This window comes from Bactrocera tryoni, chromosome 1, assembly GCF_016617805.1.
Source record: "Bactrocera tryoni isolate S06 chromosome 1, CSIRO_BtryS06_freeze2, whole genome shotgun sequence".
NCBI classification, from domain to species: Eukaryota; Metazoa; Arthropoda; class Insecta; order Diptera; family Tephritidae; genus Bactrocera; species Bactrocera tryoni.
In genome coordinates, this window is record NC_052499.1 from 66,881,162 (window position 1) to 66,902,002 (window position 20,841).

The 20,841-nt window shown below is 34.5% G+C and overlaps 1 protein-coding gene across 1 annotated transcript; it reads left to right on the forward strand.

Annotated features, from left to right (window-relative positions):
• Positions 1-785: 785 nt before the first annotated feature.
• On the forward strand, positions 786-20,479 carry LOC120766893. Its single transcript, XM_040092643.1, has 7 exons — positions 786-1,422; positions 5,656-5,816; positions 6,943-7,144; positions 7,533-7,784; positions 8,541-9,490; positions 9,622-9,864; positions 19,376-20,479. The coding sequence occupies exons 1-7, from the start codon at positions 872-874 to the stop codon at positions 19,657-19,659; spliced, it is 2,643 nt and encodes an 880-aa protein (XP_039948577.1). The 5' UTR covers positions 786-871; the 3' UTR covers positions 19,660-20,479.
• Positions 20,480-20,841: the final 362 nt, after the last annotated feature.

Below are 20,841 nucleotides of genomic sequence, written 5' to 3' on the forward strand. Positions count from 1 at the left end.
GACTTGCACTATAAAGATTTTAGCATTTTTTTTTGTAAATCTCTTAGGCAGCTTCTCACGTCAGCAATGATTTTATCTCTCTCTGGCTTTACGCTGGCATAAGTGTTTTGTATGAAACCTGTCATACAATGTTTATAGGCGGAAATATTATGGACAAAGTTGTCAAATTGAACAATTTCCAAGTTCACTCGTTTCCCGCCACAAGGCATGGTTAACGGTATGACGAGTTGCATTTCGAGTAGAGGCGATGTGCTGGCCAAAGCGGATTTTTCACACGACTTTAATTGGTTTATGGCGGCAACAGCAGGCAAACACAAAACGAAACAACAACAATGCATTAATAGTGGAGACACAACAGCACAAAGGCGGCAATGGCGACACTTTTTCACGCCAGAGTGACAGATGTGCGCTGCCACAAGTGCCAAATGAGGGGCCGCTTAGCAAAAAATCACTTACAAGCATGCATACATAGATGTGTGTGTGAGTGAATGTGTGGGTATGTGTTGCTTTGCTTGTTGTGGAAAAGCCATTCAAGCTTCTTGCCCGGCTATTTAATTAGACGCGGCGGCTTGTACGCATTGTGCCACTTATTGCCACCGGCTGTCAAACACAAACACACACACACACATATTTCTATATAAACAAGCAGCAATCAATAAACACACACATATATAGCACAACAAATACGCTCCAAACGCAAACATTTCTCCACTTAAGGCTCAACTAATGACTAACTTTTTTCTCTTCTTCTCTTTGCAGCATATCTAACGGCGTCCATAAATACCATAACAGCGTTAGCATTACAACAATAAAAAGCAAAAAAAAAAACAACTCTACATTTATAGCTAAACAATCAATTGCAAGCGGCAACATGTTTTTGCGACGTTGCACAATTTACCTCATCGTTTTGCTGCTGGTGGCAAGCACCGCGTCCGCGGCACGTAAAACCAAACGTCCGGTTAAGCCGGCCAAAACCTATCCGCGCAACAATATAACACCAGCACCACCAGCTGCCCCAGCCGCTGCGGCTATAGCCGGTGCCAGCACAGGCGCGTTGGCCGCTGGTAGCGTTGTTGCCGCCGCACAACAAACTGCCGCTGTCACCACACCGGCTGGCGGCAGTAGCACAACGCATGCGCCGCAAAGCATTAGCAGCAGCAGCATAGCTACGCCAACACAAATTGGCAGTGGCAATTATGCCGGTAGCGCAGCTGACGATGAGAGCACCGGAAGTGATGGCTTTGTGGCCGGCAATGAGCTGCCTAAGCCGATGACACCATTGTCGGAGGCCAGCACCGGCAGCACTGGCGCTGCGGCGGCATCCGCTTCGGCTGAGAGCAAAACCGATCGTCCCGCGGCCACGTTATCGCCCATCGAAGAAGACTGTGATCCGGATATGATTGGATTTGAGATTATCACTGGGTGAGTAGAGGCGGGTTGACCAACTAGTTGCGTGTTATAGCGCGGTAGGGTGGTGGGGCTGTCGTATATTGGTGTGATATGCTTTTATGACGTCAATCGGCGGGTAGTAATGAGTTCATAGGATGCATAAAATATTTATGTGAGGCAAGCGTAGCCAACTGTAATGAAATATGTTGCATATTATGGTTCCATGCTGCCGAGTTGGCTGTGGCTTAATTAAAATACGATGTGGTGGCCACATAAGATTACTCCGTTAATTTTACTCCGTTTTGTTGGTCGTGGCGCTGTGAGACCCAATTGTATTTATGTTTTTGCAATTTATTTACGCTCACCTTCATCGCCTTCTTTTTTCGATTTTCAAAAACGTTGATGTTAATGTTATTTGTAACAAAAAACTTTTAATTTCTTTTAATTTTTAAAAGGCTTTGAAGGCTTCACATGAAATAAAATAAAATAAAATAAAATAAAATAAAATAAAATTTATAAAAATAAACCTAATTAAATAAGATTAATTTTAATTAATTTTTCGTGTTTTATTTATATTCTACAAGACTTTGAAGGACTCTTATAAAATAAAATTAGAGTAGAATTAATTTAAATTAATCTAAATTTGAATAAAGGAAACTAAATTATTCACGGTTAATTTCAACACATTTCTCGCATTTTCTATATTCTAAAAGGCCTTGAAGAGCTCCTACAAATTAAACTAAACAGACTAAAGTAAAATAAAACATAATTTAATTAAATTAAAATTTAATTAGATTAATGTAAGTTAATTTTTTATTTATAAATAGTTCAGAATATAAAGAACAAATTTAAATTAATTTTTTTGTAATTTAATTTACAAAGTAAAAGTAAAAAATTAAGATACATTTTTAAATTAGTTTTAATTTTTTTAATAATTTCGTTTTAATTTCATTTTAAAAATATATTTTAATTTTTATTTTAATTTTTAATTAAAATAAATTTTTTAATTAATTTGAATTTTTATTTAATAATTTCGTTTTAATTTCATTTAAAAATAGCATTTTTATTTTTATTTTAATTTTAATTAAAATAATTTTTTAATTAATTTAAATTTTATTTTAATTAATTTTATTTCAAAAGTTCATTTTAAATTGATTTAATTTTTACTTAAATTTTTTAAATTGAATAAAATTAATTATATTTTGATTTAATTTCAAAAAATTAAAGTAAAAAAAAAAATTTTTAATTGAAATTAAAAGTAAATTAATTTAAATTAAACTGAATTAAAATAAGTAAAATGAAATTGCTTTAAGTTGATTTAAGCCAAATTATATTAGATCAATGTTATCTTCTTATAACTCAAAGTTTCTAGTATTAAAAAATGGAACGCAAAAATACAGTCTCTGTTAAAATTACCCATGTTAAAATAGAATAATTCAGTTTATTACGTAGTATACAGTTATTTACCGATTTGAGTATTCATAACTGAAAGAGAAATTAGTTATTTCTTTATCATTCAAAATACCAATTTTTAAGAAGAAACTAGACACTTTTACTTTCGCCACCACTGTTACTTGCTATTAACAGACTGACAAAGAATTCTATAGAAGAGTAAAACCAATCTGTGAAGATATTTTTTCGATTGTTTTTAGTTTAAGTGAGAGTATTTATTTGTTACGCATATTTATCTTTATTGTTTTAATAAGAATCTATTGTTAACTTAGCTGAAAGCACACCATAAATTAGGTGTTGAAATTACCAAAGCTCTCCCATTCAAATTTGTTTATAACAACAATCGTATCTAACATTTTAGTTTAAAAGACTAACCGTTTTGCCTATCAATTTCGTTTTCTTCACACTTTATCTCAAGAAGAAATGTTTTGTCATTTCGTATCAATAACTTGCTACTATTGATTTCGGTGTTTTATTATGCAAAGAATTTGGCGTGAAAGTGAGAGTTTATAGTACAAAGCAAGTATTTTTGAAAATTTGTTTAATAATGAGTTATTTGTTGATTAACATATTCTATAATTTACCGTAAATCCATGTAATGATGGCAGGGAATGAGAACTTCTGCATATTATATATCGTTAGCTAAAATGCAAAACAACGTATCATCAAAAAAAAACGAAATTGAGTTTTTTATTGCTTACGATTCACTACATTCTACATTCATGTCAGATAAAACCAATACATAACCAATACATAAGTAATATATAACCAACATCTAACCAACATATAACGAATATATAACCAACACATAACCAATATATAACTATTTAATAACCAAAACACACACTTTGTTTCAATATGAGCTGTTTCTATTATATCGTTTTATCCTTCGCCTGTGCACTTATGAAATTGATGTTACGTTATTTTGCATTTTAGGTGACGATGTATGCATTAAGACGAATAATTTACCAAGAGTTTAAGTATTTTAGTTTAACATTTTATTTATTAAATTAAATAATTCTCACAGTTCTTTATTTAGATTTCCGGTAAATCACCAGTACACACATTTACATCTATCTAATTATTTTTAGTTATTTTTAATATCATTTTTAATATCTAGTACTCTGTTATTCCATATTATATTAAAATCTCTTCACTAAACTGAGAATCCACTCAGAATTGTATATAATCAAGAATAATTACTGAATTAATGAAATATTTTAAAGTTATTATTATAATTATGTAATGATAAGTTTAAGCGTAAATATATGTACATACATATAAAATATTCCAGCGGAGCATGCTGCAATTAAGTGACCATTAAAATACTTAATTAGCATGCTTAGGAATGCTGTAATATAGGGTACTCATTTCCTGCATTATTTATGCTTGTATATTATATATATTATATAATACAAAAAGAAAGTCTTTACTATCACTTTCATTGTTGCATTCTAATTAATTTTGGAGCAAATTTCTCAGCATCAAATCATTTATAACAAAATGACTAAAAATGTAAAGTAACACTTTGTCTTTATTGGAACATCGATATATTTCTGAGCAAGGCAAGAAAATTTTGTCAGTCTGTTCGAATCACACAAAAGCATACCAATACTTGTGGTACTTTAACCATAACTCAGTAAAAGCGTAGAACATTTATAGAATTTCATGAGATTCTTTTAAAGTCCTGTGCACCGGTTGCCTTAAAAATTTGTCTTGAAAAAACGCAAAAATTATCCCGGAAATAGTAAGAAATTTTTGAACATATGACAAAGATGTATGCCTCAATTTAAATCATTTCAAATTAAACTAAAATTATTTTTTAATAACGATATCAGTATATTTTTGATAGTACAGGAAAAAATCCTTACTTAATAAATTAATTGAAAATTAAAAACTGAAACTTATAGCATTCAAATTAGCAAGAAAGGAGTACGACTTAGATAAAATATGTATTAGTGTGCCTGAAGGTAGGCAATAATTAATAAATTGCCAAAAACTTAGACTACATTTAGGACAGCGTTTAAATAAGAAGATAAGAGAAGCTAAATAAATAAAAAGTCTTTTAAAAGATATTTGAAACTATGTTTGAGATACAATGCAATAAGTAAGCAGTATCCTTATTTTTTAGATAGTAAAGCACAAAACCTTTACTTGCAAATACACTTAAAAATTAAAAATTGTTTCTGTTAGCATTCAAATTCGTTAAAAAGGATTGCGACTTGGATAGAATAGGTAATCATGTGCCCAAATGTAGGCAAAGTTTGATATATTGCTAAAAGCTCTACAGAAAATGTAGTATACATTTAGGGTAATATTTAATTACGAAATCAAGGTTGGCTGTGCGAAATAGCCAAATAAATAAATTTAATGTATTTAAAAAGATATTTGAGACAATTTTTGAGTTACAATGCAGTAAATTAAGCAATATTTTGGACTCAAGGGTCAGTAAAAGCAATTTTAGCTAATCTACGAAAGGAGACCAACGATCTACAAATAAAATAAGCATTATCAATAATGTGACAAATGTATAAATACAATTACATTATGCTCAAACAAATCTACCGTTAATTTTGCTTATATACACATGTATATTTATATTTTTGAACTGTGTTTCTGTTTCTATTGACTAACATTTCATAACATACGTTACAATGAACCACTTCATGTTGCATGCATTTTCAAACATCGGCTTTTGTGAATTTTGCCGCCCAACCCACTTTATGACATACGCTGTTTCTTTTTTATATATTTTTTCTTTGTATTTTGCTTTTGTTTTTTGTAACTAAACCATATTCTTTCGCTCTGTTGCAGTTATGTTCTCTCGGCGCCAACTAAATTGCTTGACACGCTGCCCGGCATACTGATGCTGACTGATTGCTTGGAGGCATGCCAGGCGAACGAATCATGCAGTGCAGTTAATTACGAGACCGGTCTATGTGTATTATTTAGAACCACCGCTGATGTATTGCCAGGTAAGTGGGTAAGCGGATTCTGTGGCGGCTGAAAAGCGCGCCGCAGCAAACGCCAAAGCCATAACACTGATAAATATGCGCCATTTACATGAACACGTATATGTGTCGCGTTGTGCGCGTTTGTGCGGCATAGCGGTGCACGCGTTCGATTTGAGGCCGTCAAACTGGTATTTGCACGTTTTTTTTTCTATTCTTGCAACGCGCTGCTAATGCGCTGTGACTGCAATCGATAGCCGGGCGGCGCTTTGTGCAAACTATCACATTTCGACGCGAAGCAAAGGCAAATGCAAAAATCAACAAAAATGCATGCACTACAGTTGTGCACTCGTTGTGCAAAATCATAACAGAGTTGTAAATGAAAAATCATTTTTGGCCCCGGCCTTTAATGGTTTACTCTTATTTGTATCGACTTGTGGCCGCTATGCGCCATCCGCTAAACTGTAGTAAATTGATTGTGGTAAATTGCATGGGTTGGTGTTGTATAATCGGTGACGCGTTCAACGTGCGCGCGCACACCTACTTTTTACGCATAAAATTATGTGCTGCCACTGCAGCAGGCCACGCCGCGCCGGCTAGTCAACATGAGGAAAGTGCGCGCGCCGCATGCAGCAGGCTATGAGTGACCGCGTGCAGCATGCAACAGGTTTTGTGTCAGCTTCAGTAAACTGCCTCGCCACGTTGCGCGCACCGCTTCCAACTTGCCTGTAGCGCGCCACTAAACGCTTTGATTTTTTGCATTTTTTCGTTTCGATTGCATATTTTTATTTTCGCCTTGCACGCGCCGTCCGCGGTCCAACGCACAATTTTTGCGCCTACTTTGTCGCCACGCCAGTTGGCAATTGGCTGCTGGCAGCTGGCAGGTGCCAGTTTGTCCAGCAGCCTGCTCGTACGATTCGTAACCACGCGCTGCTTCTTTCTTAACGCCTGTTCCTTCACAGCGAATGGGCGTGTGCGTAGCGACATTTCGTGCTGCTTGCGGCCGCAAATACGCACTACGCCGGTTACCGTTATAGTGCGTGACGCATTTTTGCTCTTGCGCGTTGCTCGTTTACATTTTTTTTGCGTTATTTGGGTTTTATTTTTTTGCTGCTTTTGGTTAATGCTTTGATTTTCGTCGCTGTTGCAGGTTCACTTTCGCGTTCGCAGTTTCCAGTTTTCACCATTTACGCACAGAAATCCTGTTTGGGCGTGCGTCCCTGCTCGAAGGCCTGGTGCATTGATCGCGTTCAAGGTTATCGTCTAGTGGAGCATGTCAAATCTAGCCAGACTGTCTACTCGCGCCGTGACTGCTTGGAACTGTGCTTGGGCGAAACTGAATTCACTTGCAGGTAAGTGTGTGCGGCTGAGGGCCGTTGTTGGTGTGGTGTTGCAGCTCAGTACAAAAATATATAAGTAAATATATGAGACGTTGTTGGCTGAGCGGATTAAAATGGGTGCAGTGTGTTTGTATATTTTGTGCTTGGCCGTTGTATAATTGGGTCAAGTACCAAGCTTTCTTATGCCTATCAGCGGAAAAGCTCATGTCATCAGTTACTCTTCACCTTTTCTCGAAGTTTTAGTGCTTTCATTAGAATTCTAGTTTTTTGTTCAAGACTTCTTTCACTTAAGAAGTTGTTAAGTCAAATTAATTTTTTATAGCCTTATCTGATTTTAAAACCAGTTTGGATATTTTTTTTGTTTTATTAAAGTTTATTGATTTGTAATAAATCTTTGTAGATCCGCCAACTTCTACCGTCACTCTGGTTTGTGCGAACTCTCCGATATGGATCGTATTACTTTGACTGGCGCTAATAATGTGGAACCCTATGATGGTGCCGATTACTTGGAGAATAATTGCGCTGAGGAACCCAGCAAGCTGTGCGAATTCAAACGTATCTCTGGCAAAATTTTGAAAACTGTCGACTCTGTGTATCAGGACATCAACAGCATCGATGAGTGCCGCGACTTGTGCTTGAACTCACCCTACAGGTAAATATTACTCACACTATTCTTAAACAGTTAGCTTATAATGTTTAGGAGAGCTTTTCATAATAGAAAGCTCCATATTGATAAAGCTTTGTTGAAAAATGAATGGCACTCGAACTCATTTTAAGCTCTTGAAAACTTTTTAAGCCCAAAGCTTTACCTAACTACGAAAGGCACGCAGTATTAACATTTCCCTACCGAGCAACCTCAAAGTAAATTAAAAATTAAAAATACATTTTAATACCCTCATATCCTAATTTCAAAAGCTTCAACATTTTTTTTTTTTAATTTTATGTGAAAGCTTTCAGAAGCTTTTTAAGAGTTCGTGTTGTAAATAACATCTATACTTATTTACAACCCGAACTCATAAAAAGCTTCTGAAAGCTTTCAAAGCTTTAAATGAACTTCTAAACTAAGCATGAAATATGCTTTATTGAACTGAAAGCTTGAAATAATCTTTTAAGGCATAAAGTTATGATAGACTTTTCATAATCTAAATAAGCTCTTTGAAAGCTTTTTACAATTTGTAAATCAAAATTTATTGGAAGTATGATTCTTTGGTTACGATTGAAATCTAACAAAACCTTTCACAAAAAGCTTTCTACTTTGCATTTAATTGCTATTAAAATTTCTCTCTTAAATGAATTTTTTTAAACGTAAGCTTCATTATCTTTTAAGTAACTTTCTCAATTCAAACTATATTTAAGTCGGTGCTACGTAGTACTTCAATCTTTCTAAATATATTTTCACTTATTTCAGATGCCACTCATACGACTACAATGACACTGGCGATATGGTCTGCCGTCTCTCGCATCACAGCCGCGCCACGCTCACCGATGTGCTCGACCCCTACTTGGATGTGCCAGAGGCTGCCACCTATGAACTCTCCTCCTGCTACAATGTCTCCATTGAGTGCCGCTCTGGCGAAATGATCACCAAAATACGCACCTCAAAACTGTTCGATGGCAAAGTCTACGCTAAGGGCTCACCCAAATCGTGCTCGGTCAACGTAAACAACTCACTCGAATTCGATTTCCGCATGGGCTACAACGATCTCGAGTGCAATGTGCGTCAGAGCGCCTATGGCCGTTACATGAACGATATTGTCATTCAACATCACGATATGATTGTGACCTCCTCCGATTTGGGTTTGGCTGTCTCATGTCAATACGATCTGACCAACAAGACGGTTTCGAATGATGTTGACTTGGGTGTTACCGGCGAAATTGAATCATCACTCAGCGAAGAGATCATCATCGACTCACCGAATGTGATCATGAAGATCACCTCACGCGATGGCAGCGACATGAAACGCATTGCTGAAGTTGGTGATCCGTTGGCGCTGCGCTTCGAAATTGTCGAACAGAACAGTCCTTATGAGATCTTCGTGCGCGAATTGGTCGCTATGGATGGCACAGACAATGCTGAGATCACGCTGATCGATGCCAACGGTTGCCCCACCGATCAATACATCATGGGCGCCATACAGAAAATGTCGGCCAATCGCAAGGTGCTCGTTTCGCAATTCGATGCCTTCAAGTTCCCCTCCTCCGAAGTGGTGCAATTCCGCGCGCTTGTCACACCCTGTATACCACGCTGTGAGCCAGTGATCTGCGACAATGAGGATGCTGTTATGGGCGGCGCTGATGCCAAATCGCTTGTGTCGTACGGACGCAGAAGGCGTTCGGTGGCAAATGGAACTGATGGCGGTAAGTTGAGCGGGACAAACGAGTGGTTGTAATTTAGTGTCATGTTTGTGTTATTGTTTTTGTAGTTGGTAGTTTATTTTAATTTTTAAGCGCTTATTAATTTTATTTTATTAATTTTTTTGTTTTTCCAGCTGAATTTTTGCTGAGCACAATCGCGCATGCGCAACGTGAGAAACGCGATGTGAACGGCAACAGCAAAAACAATAACAATGTGAGTGACAACAAAAAGCCCGCCGCCGATGACAACATACTGCTGGTGCAATCCATTCAAATCACCGATAAATTTGGCTTCAATCAAGAGGATGCCGACGCGTTGGGCGCCGATCACAAACTGTACGCCGGCGACGATGCGCTCACCTGTCTCAACGGTTATGGTAAGTACGATCGCTATCGCGCATGCCTGCGACTCTCTTGGGAAATAAGCAATTGAAATATATGGAAATTTATTTTCGGTTGCTTATTTATTTTAGCAATTTTTCGCATTTATTTATCACCGCGTTATTACACGTCGCATATTTTATTATTAGCAAAATAATTTTTCGCCATTTTTTTCTGATTGGTACGCGATTTGTATTACTTCTCCATCATCATCATGTGTTCGCCATGTTTGCGTATATGTTTTGCATTTGCTGTGCGCGCGGCAATGTTGCAAGTAGATATACCTAATTGCGCGCGCATACAGGCATCCGACATGAGCTGCCGCTCACCCCGCGCGTTTACGCCGCTACCCAACGCGCTTCCCAAAGCATTGTCAAACCTTGCGCTCCAACGAATTGACTAACGAATTATGTACGTGCAGCATTAGCGGCAGCAAGCAGACAAAAGAGTGCCGTTCATATAACTGCAATAACAGTGGCAAATTGCAATGCTGCGCTTATTGTGGTGGTGGCACTAGCGGCAGCCATAAATTGGCAACCGAAAAAATTTGCATTTCGCCGCGCACATTTTCAATGCCACATCAGCGCATTGGCATCAGCGGCTGCGGTAGCGCATTGATTGCGCGCCTGTGCGACTCTATGGCTTTGCGGCAACGATAATGAATCAATTACGCCTGGCAATCGGTGTTATGCGCTGCGCCGCCCGGTCATACCAACGAAAATTACTGGATTTTTATTGGCAGGCCTGCGGTGAGCTGGCGCAATTGTATTCACAGACATTAAGTTATCATTCGATATATATGCTTGCGTATTGTATATACGTTCGTACCACATGCTGTGTCATGGCGCGCGCCTTACAGTGCTTCACCGTGTCATACGGCGGCTACTTGTGCTTCCTGCAATTGCTGTTGCAAATATATAGGTCTCTGGGTGTGCGTTCAATGACCTCAGTCAGTGGTTGCATGCTGCTTCATTTATTTGTTGTAAGCATCGCGTTTACCGTACTACAATTTCCTGCCCCAGCGCCCGCTTCATTAGCAACATCGGCTGTGCGCATTCGATACACTCTGCGCCAAATCAGTGCAGTGGCATGCCTCCTCACGAGCGGGTCAGTGGTTCAATGCGCGTCACTTCAACTTTGCCACAGTTATTTCACAGGTTTTTTTGCGGTTATTTCCAATTTTCCATTTCGCGGGCGAAAACATTTCGGCGACTCCACCAACGCCGGCTCGCGAGATATTTGTGCTAATTTTTGCTGCCGCTCTTCTGCTGCTTCGTCCACTCATGTTTAGCGCAAGAATTTGCACGCCAAAGTGTCGTGACAACGTGCGCCGTGAGTTGCACAAATGTTGCACACAACAGCAACAACAGCAACAGCGCTTGCGCATCAGCCCGCCAGTCTGTCTGTGTGTCTGCTGCACTTCTGCGACGCCGCGCGGCAGTTAATACGGTAGGCCAGTGTGGTAGCGCAATACTGCTGTTGCCAAGCGCTCCAGCAGTGTTGCCAACAGAAGCGAACGCGCAGCAGCAAATATGCTGTTGCATGAACCAAAATAAGAAAAAGTTTAAAAATAGATGAAGCATGCAACACCACCTGTTGCGCATGTTGCTAATGTGCATGCATGTGTTGCAGTCTGTCCTGCTGCGCGCGGGCAGCGCACCGATTGGGAGCATTTTTTTATAGTTGGCAACACAACATGCGCTTTGTTCGGTTGCCTTTTTACACGTCTTTCATATATAATTTTATTTTTATTTTCATACGCCTAACACAAATTCTTATTGCCCCATTTTAGCTGCTGCTTGGGGTGGCAGTGCGCCTGCGCAAGCAACATGTTGCGCTGTTACAATTGTTGCTAATGTTTATGTTGCATATAATATTTCAACGGTTTTTCTTACTTTTAGTCGGCGCTTTATGTATTTTTATTTTTGTTGTTAATTTTTTATATTATTTTTCTCATTGCTCGCCGCGAAAGTGTGCCGATCCTTCGACTATAAATATTATGTGTTCTTGCTGTTGTTTATTTTCGCTCATGTTGCGCCAAATGCTTTTTATATATGCTCAAGGAGTGCATTGCTTTTGTTGTGTTGCTGCGCCCATGGGTGCTCATTGGCACTTATCGCCGTGTTCCGCAATAAACGATAGGTCAAGTAGAAGCAGGTTAACGGGTTAATAAATGGCGTAAAATACCGTTAATTAGTGGGGTTCACAAGGCTCAGTCTACAGTACTTGTGAACTAATAATTGTATCGTTTCTCACATTATTTCACAATAAACTGGACTTAATGTGAAATTTGTGAAACGCGGCGTAAAAGATGTGCGCTTCCTTATATTCTCGCAGTAAAAAATCATTTTATAATTTTGGAAAGTACCGCAAGGTAGTTGGCGCGCCTTAAAGCATACAAAATTTATATGTTTGTATATTCAGCATGTGTTTTTGTAGTGGCAGCATATTACAGAAAGAAGCACAAAATAAAAAAAAAATAAAATAAAAATAAAAAATAATAATATTTCGAAGAAGTTGAATTTTTCATTAACTAATTGCAAAAAAAATTACCAAATAATTTAATTTTGACTTGGGAATAACAAATACTTTAATTAAATTAATAAATTTGATTTTATACAAAAATAATTTTAAATTTGTTTAATTAAAAAATTAATTTAAGTTATTTTATTTGATTAAATTGTGTTAAATTAATTTAATTAACGAATTCCTTATTTTTTTCATTCAAAATTTTTTTTATTTTTTATATTTTTTGATTCAATATAATTCTGTTTATTTTTTATAAAAGAAATTTTTATCTTTTTTGTCATCTTACACAAAATTAATTGTTATATTTTGTAAAAAATTGTGCAAAAAAAGTTCTAAGCTTTTTTAAAAATTTCACTACTTTCGAATTCCATTTTAAATAAAAATAATTTTAAATTTGCTTCATTAAAAAAATTTAATTAGTTTAATTTTAACTTAGAAAAAATACCTTAAATAGTTTAATAAATTTGATTTATATAAAAATTATTTTAAATTTGTTTAATTAGAAAATTTATTAAATTTAAATATTTTAATTTTAAAATTAAGTTTTTAATTAATTTAACTTTTTTCTTGCAAATACAAATTTTAATTAATTGTTTTTTCAATCCAAGCTTTTTTAAATTTTGTGAAGTATTTCGATTTAATTAAATTACATTAATTAAATTAACTAAATTAATTTAAATTTATTAACTTAATTATATTAAATTAATAAATTATTTTATTAAATTAAATAAGCTTAATAAAAGTTAATTTAATTTGTTAATTAAATACGAATTTCTTAATTAATTTTTCTTCAGTATAAATTTTTTAAATTTTTTTATTTAATAAAAATCTGTTATTTTTTATAAAACAAAGTTTTATCTTTTTTTTTTTCCTAACTAAAATTATTAAAAATTATTTGTAAAAAAATATTAAATTTTATATTAAAAAAAATGGTTTTAAATTTTTTAATAATTGTAGAAACAACTTGAACTCCATACAATTTTTCTAAAATTCTCAACTAATATTGAAAAATATAACAGTTATATAAACTACATAATTAATCTTTTTTTAAATGCGTTAATTTTGACTTTATAAAAAAAAGTATTCTACATTTGCCTCATTAACAAACTAGTAATTATTAATTTAACAAATTCAATTTTGACTTGCAAATAGAAAATACTTTAAATAGATGCACAAATTTGATTTAATATAAAAATTATTTTAAATTTGCTTAATTGAAAAAATTATCTAATTAAAATTGAGATTGAGGTTGAAAAATATAATAACTAAGGAATTAAATAATTAAATTATCTTTAAAAGTTATTTAATCAGTAAAACTTAAGTTTCAAATAACCAAACTAATAAGTTTTTAACTTGCAAATACAAATTCTTTATTTCATTTTTTTTTTCAATTAAATTTTTTAATATTTCGATTTAATTAAATGAACTAAATTTTTACTTGCAAAAAAGAATTCAGTAATTACTTTATTTGTCAATTATTTTTTTATTTTTTATATATTTCGATTCAATATAATTCTTTTGCTTTACTCTCTATACGAAACATTTTTCTTTTAAAAAAATACAAAATTTTCTTGCAAAATTATTGCTTTATATTTCAACTTATTAGAGAAAATTAATTACGAAAAAAATATTTGTTTCTTAACTTTGTTATAAAATCAGCTTAACCAAATTCATTTTCAAGTTTTCATAATGGTCAGCATTTTCAAAAAGATTAACATTCACTTTGACCTCATTACTTGCGTCAACCAACAGAGTAATCAGCATTGCATTCTAATACACAGTTAACCGAATACGGGCGACCACAAATGGCGCTGTCAAAAATAGTATTTTCTGAGAAAACAGAAACCGCAGCAAATGCATTTGCCACCCAGATTTGTACTACTTAAACAGTACGCAGACATAGCATGCACATACACACACACATGCTTATATATACATATATGTATGTGTGTGTATGCGAGCAATAGATTCGACAGGAAATAAAAGTTAGTACAAACAATTTATGAAAATGAGTCAGAAGCGAGCAAGCGCACCCAAAAACAGAAACCGCAAACAAATATTTGAAAACAAGAACAAGGAAGGCGCGCATGCGCACACATACACAATAGTACAAGCGCAGTTATAAATAAATATGCACATTTGTATGCGCGTGAGCAAAAGAGAAATTAAAGTTATAAATGTTAGCAAATAAATAAATTTGTGGGGAAGCAAGCTTAAATCATGCGGCAACAAGCCAAAGTGGCTGCATGCCACCAAATGTAGATGGATGGCAGTGCGCAAGCGCGTAGCAGTGACAGCGACATTCCGGTCGAAACGATAAGCAGATACAACGCAGCAAGCATTTAGTGGCGAACGGTGAAGTGCAGCAATCAAGCGGCGCTGGCAGCGGGGCGCACGCATGCAACACGACACAACCAGCGGACAGCAGTGGCATTCAGAATGCGAGTGCGACCGCCGAAATAAGTGAAATTTATTGCCACGAAAGTGCACGAAAGCGAAGCGCTAGCAGTGCGGCTGTGTATTTACAAGCGTTAGTGAGACATAGACTGCTGCGTATTGGCCGCGCATAACTGTTTATTTGTTTGTTTACCTCTTTATTTACGCGTGCTTTTTCATCTACATACAAATTTGTTAAATATCTTGCTGCCACTGTTGTTTTGTCCAATTGTGGCATGCTTATTACTTGCAACTCATCGCGCTGACCACAAAAACTACTTAGATTGTTTAATTTGTTGCAACAACAAAACCACAATATAATTTACATTGCCGCACACTTTGTAGCATGAGAAATGGTATCGCTTAGTCGCGTTTTCGAGACGCTTCAATACGCCCATTCATCATGCCGCGCTCGGCGTACTGTCGGCCGCGCTCCCCAAGCGCACCGTGTGCGAGTGAAACGGACTTGAAGATGCTCTCGCGTTGTGTACTCTTGATATGCAATTAGATTTTCGTTTTATTTGAAGTGCACTGTGCCATCATTTCACTGCATTTCTTTCTAATTTTCGAAATTACTTTTTCGGTCACTATTCACCGCAGCGCTGCAGCCACTTTCACCGCTTTTCCTTTGCGCGCGCTGACTCCGTGTACGTGTGTATGTGTGCGTTTCTGTGTCACCTGCAAGAATCGATTTGGGCTGAGACATGAACAAGTGAGCGAGTGTGCTGAGTGAAGCTGTCAGCGCTGTCAAACACCAGCCTATCGGCCCACTGTCCGTTGCGGTGGCATCGTTAGCGACACACGCATGCGCTGCCTGGCGCGTTTACGCCCGTTTTCTACACAGTCGACTTGAACGCAATACACGCTGCATTCATGACAGCTGCGTACACAGGCAACGGCAACAACGAACAATAGAAAGTAACCTTGGCAGCGGCGCAGCTCTTTTGTGGCAAATGCGTTTTGTCATAGTTTTTGGTCAGCGGCGGCCTAAGTGGCATGAATTGCATTCTCAAAGGAACCCAGCTCGGCAACAGCTAATGGGGCACAACAAGTCACTGTTGTTGTCACTGCAGCGCTTGCTATTATAATTGAAACTTTTGGTCAGCAGAGGCGGCGCTTAGTTGACTCTAGTTTCACATGTGTCTATGTTTGCGTTGGCAATTCTCTGGTTGCGGCATGCCAATTGTGTGCAAAGTATGCGCATTCGCAGGTCTGTGTGGCATGCATGTAAGGATGTTGATGTCGTTTTTGCTTTTTCAATGACATACTCAGTCGGTGTTGGCGGTCTCGTTATATTGAGGGCGTCCCAGTTTTACTTGGATTTCTTGCATTATTACTTGGTGTTTTTGTACTAAAAAGTGTTGTCAAATATGGCATTGAGTGACGGAAATACTTTGCAAAAATGAACTGTTGCTCTTTGTAAACCGAAATGTTAATAAGTGATGTGAAAAGTAGTTTGAGACTTTTTGTGAGCTTTCCTATATTTTAGTGAAAGCTCTTCACATGTTTACTTTTGACCTTAGATTTATGAGTTATAGTCTAAGGTGCTTCCAAATAATGTCAAATATAAAGCTTATTCCACGTCTATTAATGCTTTACAAAATAAATTAAAATCAGTAAACCAGACAAACAAGGTATGAATTGCGCTCCATTATAGTAAACGCTCAGCTATATAGAAAAGCCAAACTCAGAATTTTACTTAAATAAAAGCTCATTAAGAGTTTCCGAAAATAGTTAAGCTAAAATGACTTGAAAGCTTTTCCAAGCTTCCAATGATGTCAAAAGCTAAGTAAAATATAATGTTTATTTACTTTAAAAACTAATATTTCGGTTCAAAAACTTTTTTAAAGCTTATTTAACACATTCAATATATCAAAATCAATGTTTATATGAAAAGCTTTTGAAAATTTTAAAAAGTTTTTTTTTTTAAATATACGGAAAAAGCTTTTTAGTTAACTTATTACTGTTAAAAATTTTAAAGAAAAGCCCTCATCTTTCCTCAAAAAAGTCACTTTAATTCGTTGTTATTAGATTAGATTTTTAAAGATACCAAGAACTTATATGTGCAATCTTTGAAAACTTTTCTCCTTTAAAAGCTTTTTCTGAAAAAAAAAATTTTCAAATAATAATTTTGATACTTTTTCGTGTAGCTTTAATCTAAAAGCTCTGAAAGCTTTCATTTCTTTAAAAGTTTATTCTGAAAAAATATGTATGCTTTAATTTGCTAATAAATTTTTCAAGTTTCTAAGAGCTTATATGTGAAAGCCATGAAAGCCTTGAAAGCTTTTACTCTTTTAAAAGCTTATTCTGAAAAAATATGTATGCTTTAATTTGCTAATAAATTTTTCAAGTTTCTAAGTGCTTATATGTGAAAGCCCTAAAGCCTTTCACTCTTTTAAAAGCTTCAGTTTTTATAAGTGGTCGTGATTTCAAGAGTTTTATTGTAAAAGCTCGGAAACTTTCATTTATTTAAAAGCTTATTTTGAAAACAATATTCTGCTGAAATAAATTTTATAACATTTTAATCAGAGTCCAATTAGAAATTCTCAATGCTAGTATCAAAATAAGGGACCGGCAAGCAAACAAACGTAGAAATTGTCCTTGATTTCCAGCGAAGCATACAGCAAGTCTACCTAAAAATGCCACAATGCCTTCAAAATTTTAATACCTTTATACTTATCAATTGCGAACGTTACTCAACTATATCGAATCAACAAATTTCCGGCTTGAAATACGAGCGAAACAAAAATAAAGTAGCGTTGATAAAATTCAATCTCATGAGCAGCTATGCGATAAATTGCCATTTAGCAGCGTAAACAGATTTTAGTTCCTTTATCGCGCTAGTAAATATGCAATTTGGGAACTATTGAACTCTTTGCGGTGCAGAACATTTACTGAGCACAAATGAATGACACAGCCATTGGTGATGCAATATTTTATGCTTTGGGCGCTTGTTTTGGTTAAAAGCATTACAAATGAATATGCTGCATGCATGAGTAATATATAAGCATGTATTCCAGAGGCTTTTATGCCTTTATGGCTAGGGAATTAGAAAGTAACGGTGCTTTATTTTGGCGAAAATTAAAATTTGTGGCTTTAATTATTTGCAAACGAAAAGTGAATGTTGTCTAAGCTTTACACTAAAGAAAGCAAAAGGTTGCCACCTATTAGTAATGGTGTAATTTAGAGCTTACAAATTTTGCAGTTTATGAGAAAAAGTGAGTTTAAGGAAAAACAAAATCGGAAAGACGGTTATTGACAGTAAATGTTTGCATTTTATGTTTCTTGATTTTGCTTGAGCTAATTTAATTATCATTTTGAGAATTTGGAGAACCTATTGATGCCTGCAATAACACAAAAAATCTCTAATATGAAAATATAATTTAAAAAAATATATACAAAAAAATAAATAGAAATGCATATTTTTATAAATTTTTATAAGAGTATTTCTTATATAAAAAAATAATATTTTTATTTCTTTTATTTCATATACAATTTTTTAGGTAAAAAAAACTTTTTTTTACATTTGTTAATTTACTTAATTTAATACTAAGAACTATTATTATTAGAACGTGAATTTTAAATTAAATTTTTCATTGAATACTTTTTTATATAAATAATAATTTAATAATTAATTCAATTAATTAAAATTTACATCTTATTTAAACTTTTTTTATTAAAAAAAACTTAATTATTTTTTAAAATTATTTTAATTAAACGATTATAGATATATATTTTTTAATACTTTTTGTTTGAATTTTTTTCGATAATATATAAATATATTTTTTAATGATCAAAATTTTTTTATATTTTTATTTCATTAATCTTTAATTTTTTTAATTTCAGTAACTTTTACAATATGAATTAATGAATTTCAATTTAAAATTTTTAATTAAATTTAAAATTATTAATTAAATTGAAAATTAAATAAAATTTAACTTAAATTTTTATATAAATTTTTATGATTTGAATTAATAAAACTAAAATTAAAAATTTATAAATTAAATTAATTTTTTTATTAAAACTTGAAACAATTAATTAATTATAATCAAAATTTTACATATTTTTTTTATGATTTCAATTAATAAAATTTAAGTTAAACTTTTTTTTAATTAAATTATTTTGGTACTAAAATTTAAAAGCATTAATTAATTAAAATTAAAATTTTATGTATACATTTTTATGATTTAAATAAAATACTTAAATTTAATTTTTTATAAAAGTTTAAAAGTATTAATTAATTAAAATTATAATTTTAAATATAAATTTTTATATTTTTACATTTAATAACATATTTTATTTTTAAAATAAAAAATTTAATTTTATTAATTTTATATATAAATTTTTATAAATGAAAATGCATCCGAAAATTTCGGAAAAATTCGAAAATTAAGTTAACGTCATCTAGATTTATTTTCAATTATTTTCTGCAATTGCCATTATACTACAATTATATTACCTAAATAATTATTGTTCACCGTGCCAAGCAAGCACTAATTTCTCTCTCTCTTTCTCTTCTCCTCTTTCACCATGCACTCACAGGTCTCATTGTGGCCGGTGCACTATTCCTGCTAGCCCAATTCACCATCTTCATCATCTGGAAGACCGTGCAGAAGCGCTCGAAGAAGGAACGCTACCTGTACCAACACGAATCGGCAGCGGCCGCCGTCAACTATGGCGCACCCACTATGGTCTACGGCCAAGCGAGCGGCTCACACTGCGGCGGCGTCACTGTGGCCTCGCACTCGGGCTCCAGCAATGCCAGCGACACGCTGGGCAAGCTCTACGACAGCGGCATGACGGGACGTTATGGACAGCAATATTGAAGGCCAACTGATGGAACGGCGGGTGGGAGAAGCTAAAAGTATTCCACACAATTAACTATGCATAAAATTACACTAGAAACAAAAGAGATAAAAAAAACAGCAACAAAATATAGGACATACATACAGACATGCACACGAACAAACGCAAAGCGTTACACATATACACACACACATGGCGTTATATAGAGCAGAAATACACAAAATCACACATATATAAGATATATGTTCACACATACATATATCACAAGATGTTCGAGGCTTAGGCGTTAGTTGTCCTTATCTATATTATAGGCTTCACTTTTTTACTTTTATACCGAAAAAATGGAAATTAATGGAAAGAAAACTGGCAAAACTTGCGCAAAAAAATTACCTTTTATATACCGTTAGTAGCATATTTTAGTTCTAAGTAAAGTAGTTTTATATTTAGAAAAGAAAAATCAAGACTTTTCCGACTTCATAGCGTTTGTGGGGGTTAAAGTAAACACACACAAAAGTCAAAAGTAGAAATTTTGAGACATTATTATTTCACTTTTTCCCCCCACTCCACGCATATCTATCCAAACTAGTAAACTAATTGCAATGGCAAAACTTGCTTAGCACTTAAAAAAAAATTATATAAATAAATTTACTTTAGTTTAAGCTAATTTAGTTAAGGCGGGTGAGAATTACCTATTCGACAGTAGTGAAATGCCAGCGTATGCGCGCTTCTAACGGTGATTTCCGACGGCCGTAAGCGCACGAACCGACCAACAACAAACGAGTGACTATAAAAACTAATGAACCGTTAGACTGAAGACTAAAATAACACACACACACACACACACACACACACTACTTTACACATACACGTATGCTGTTGGTTCGTTGGTCAACGTTTCGAGCTGAGATCGCTGTTTAGGACTGCGCATTGTGAGCAAAGCAAAGGAGGAGAAATTATTTAAAAAGAATTCTATGTTAACAAGACACAAATAAAATGAAAATATAAAACTAATTCTGTTTTCTTAGTAAAATGCAAGCTAGTTAAGTTAGTAATTTGCACTCACAGGTGCAGTGAACACATATTTATGGCTAATAAAATGTAAAAATTAGGCAATAAAATGAGTGAAACAACAACAACGAAACACATGCCCGATGCACACTACACCGTTAGTTAGTTAGAGTAGGCCTAGCGCTTTCCATATT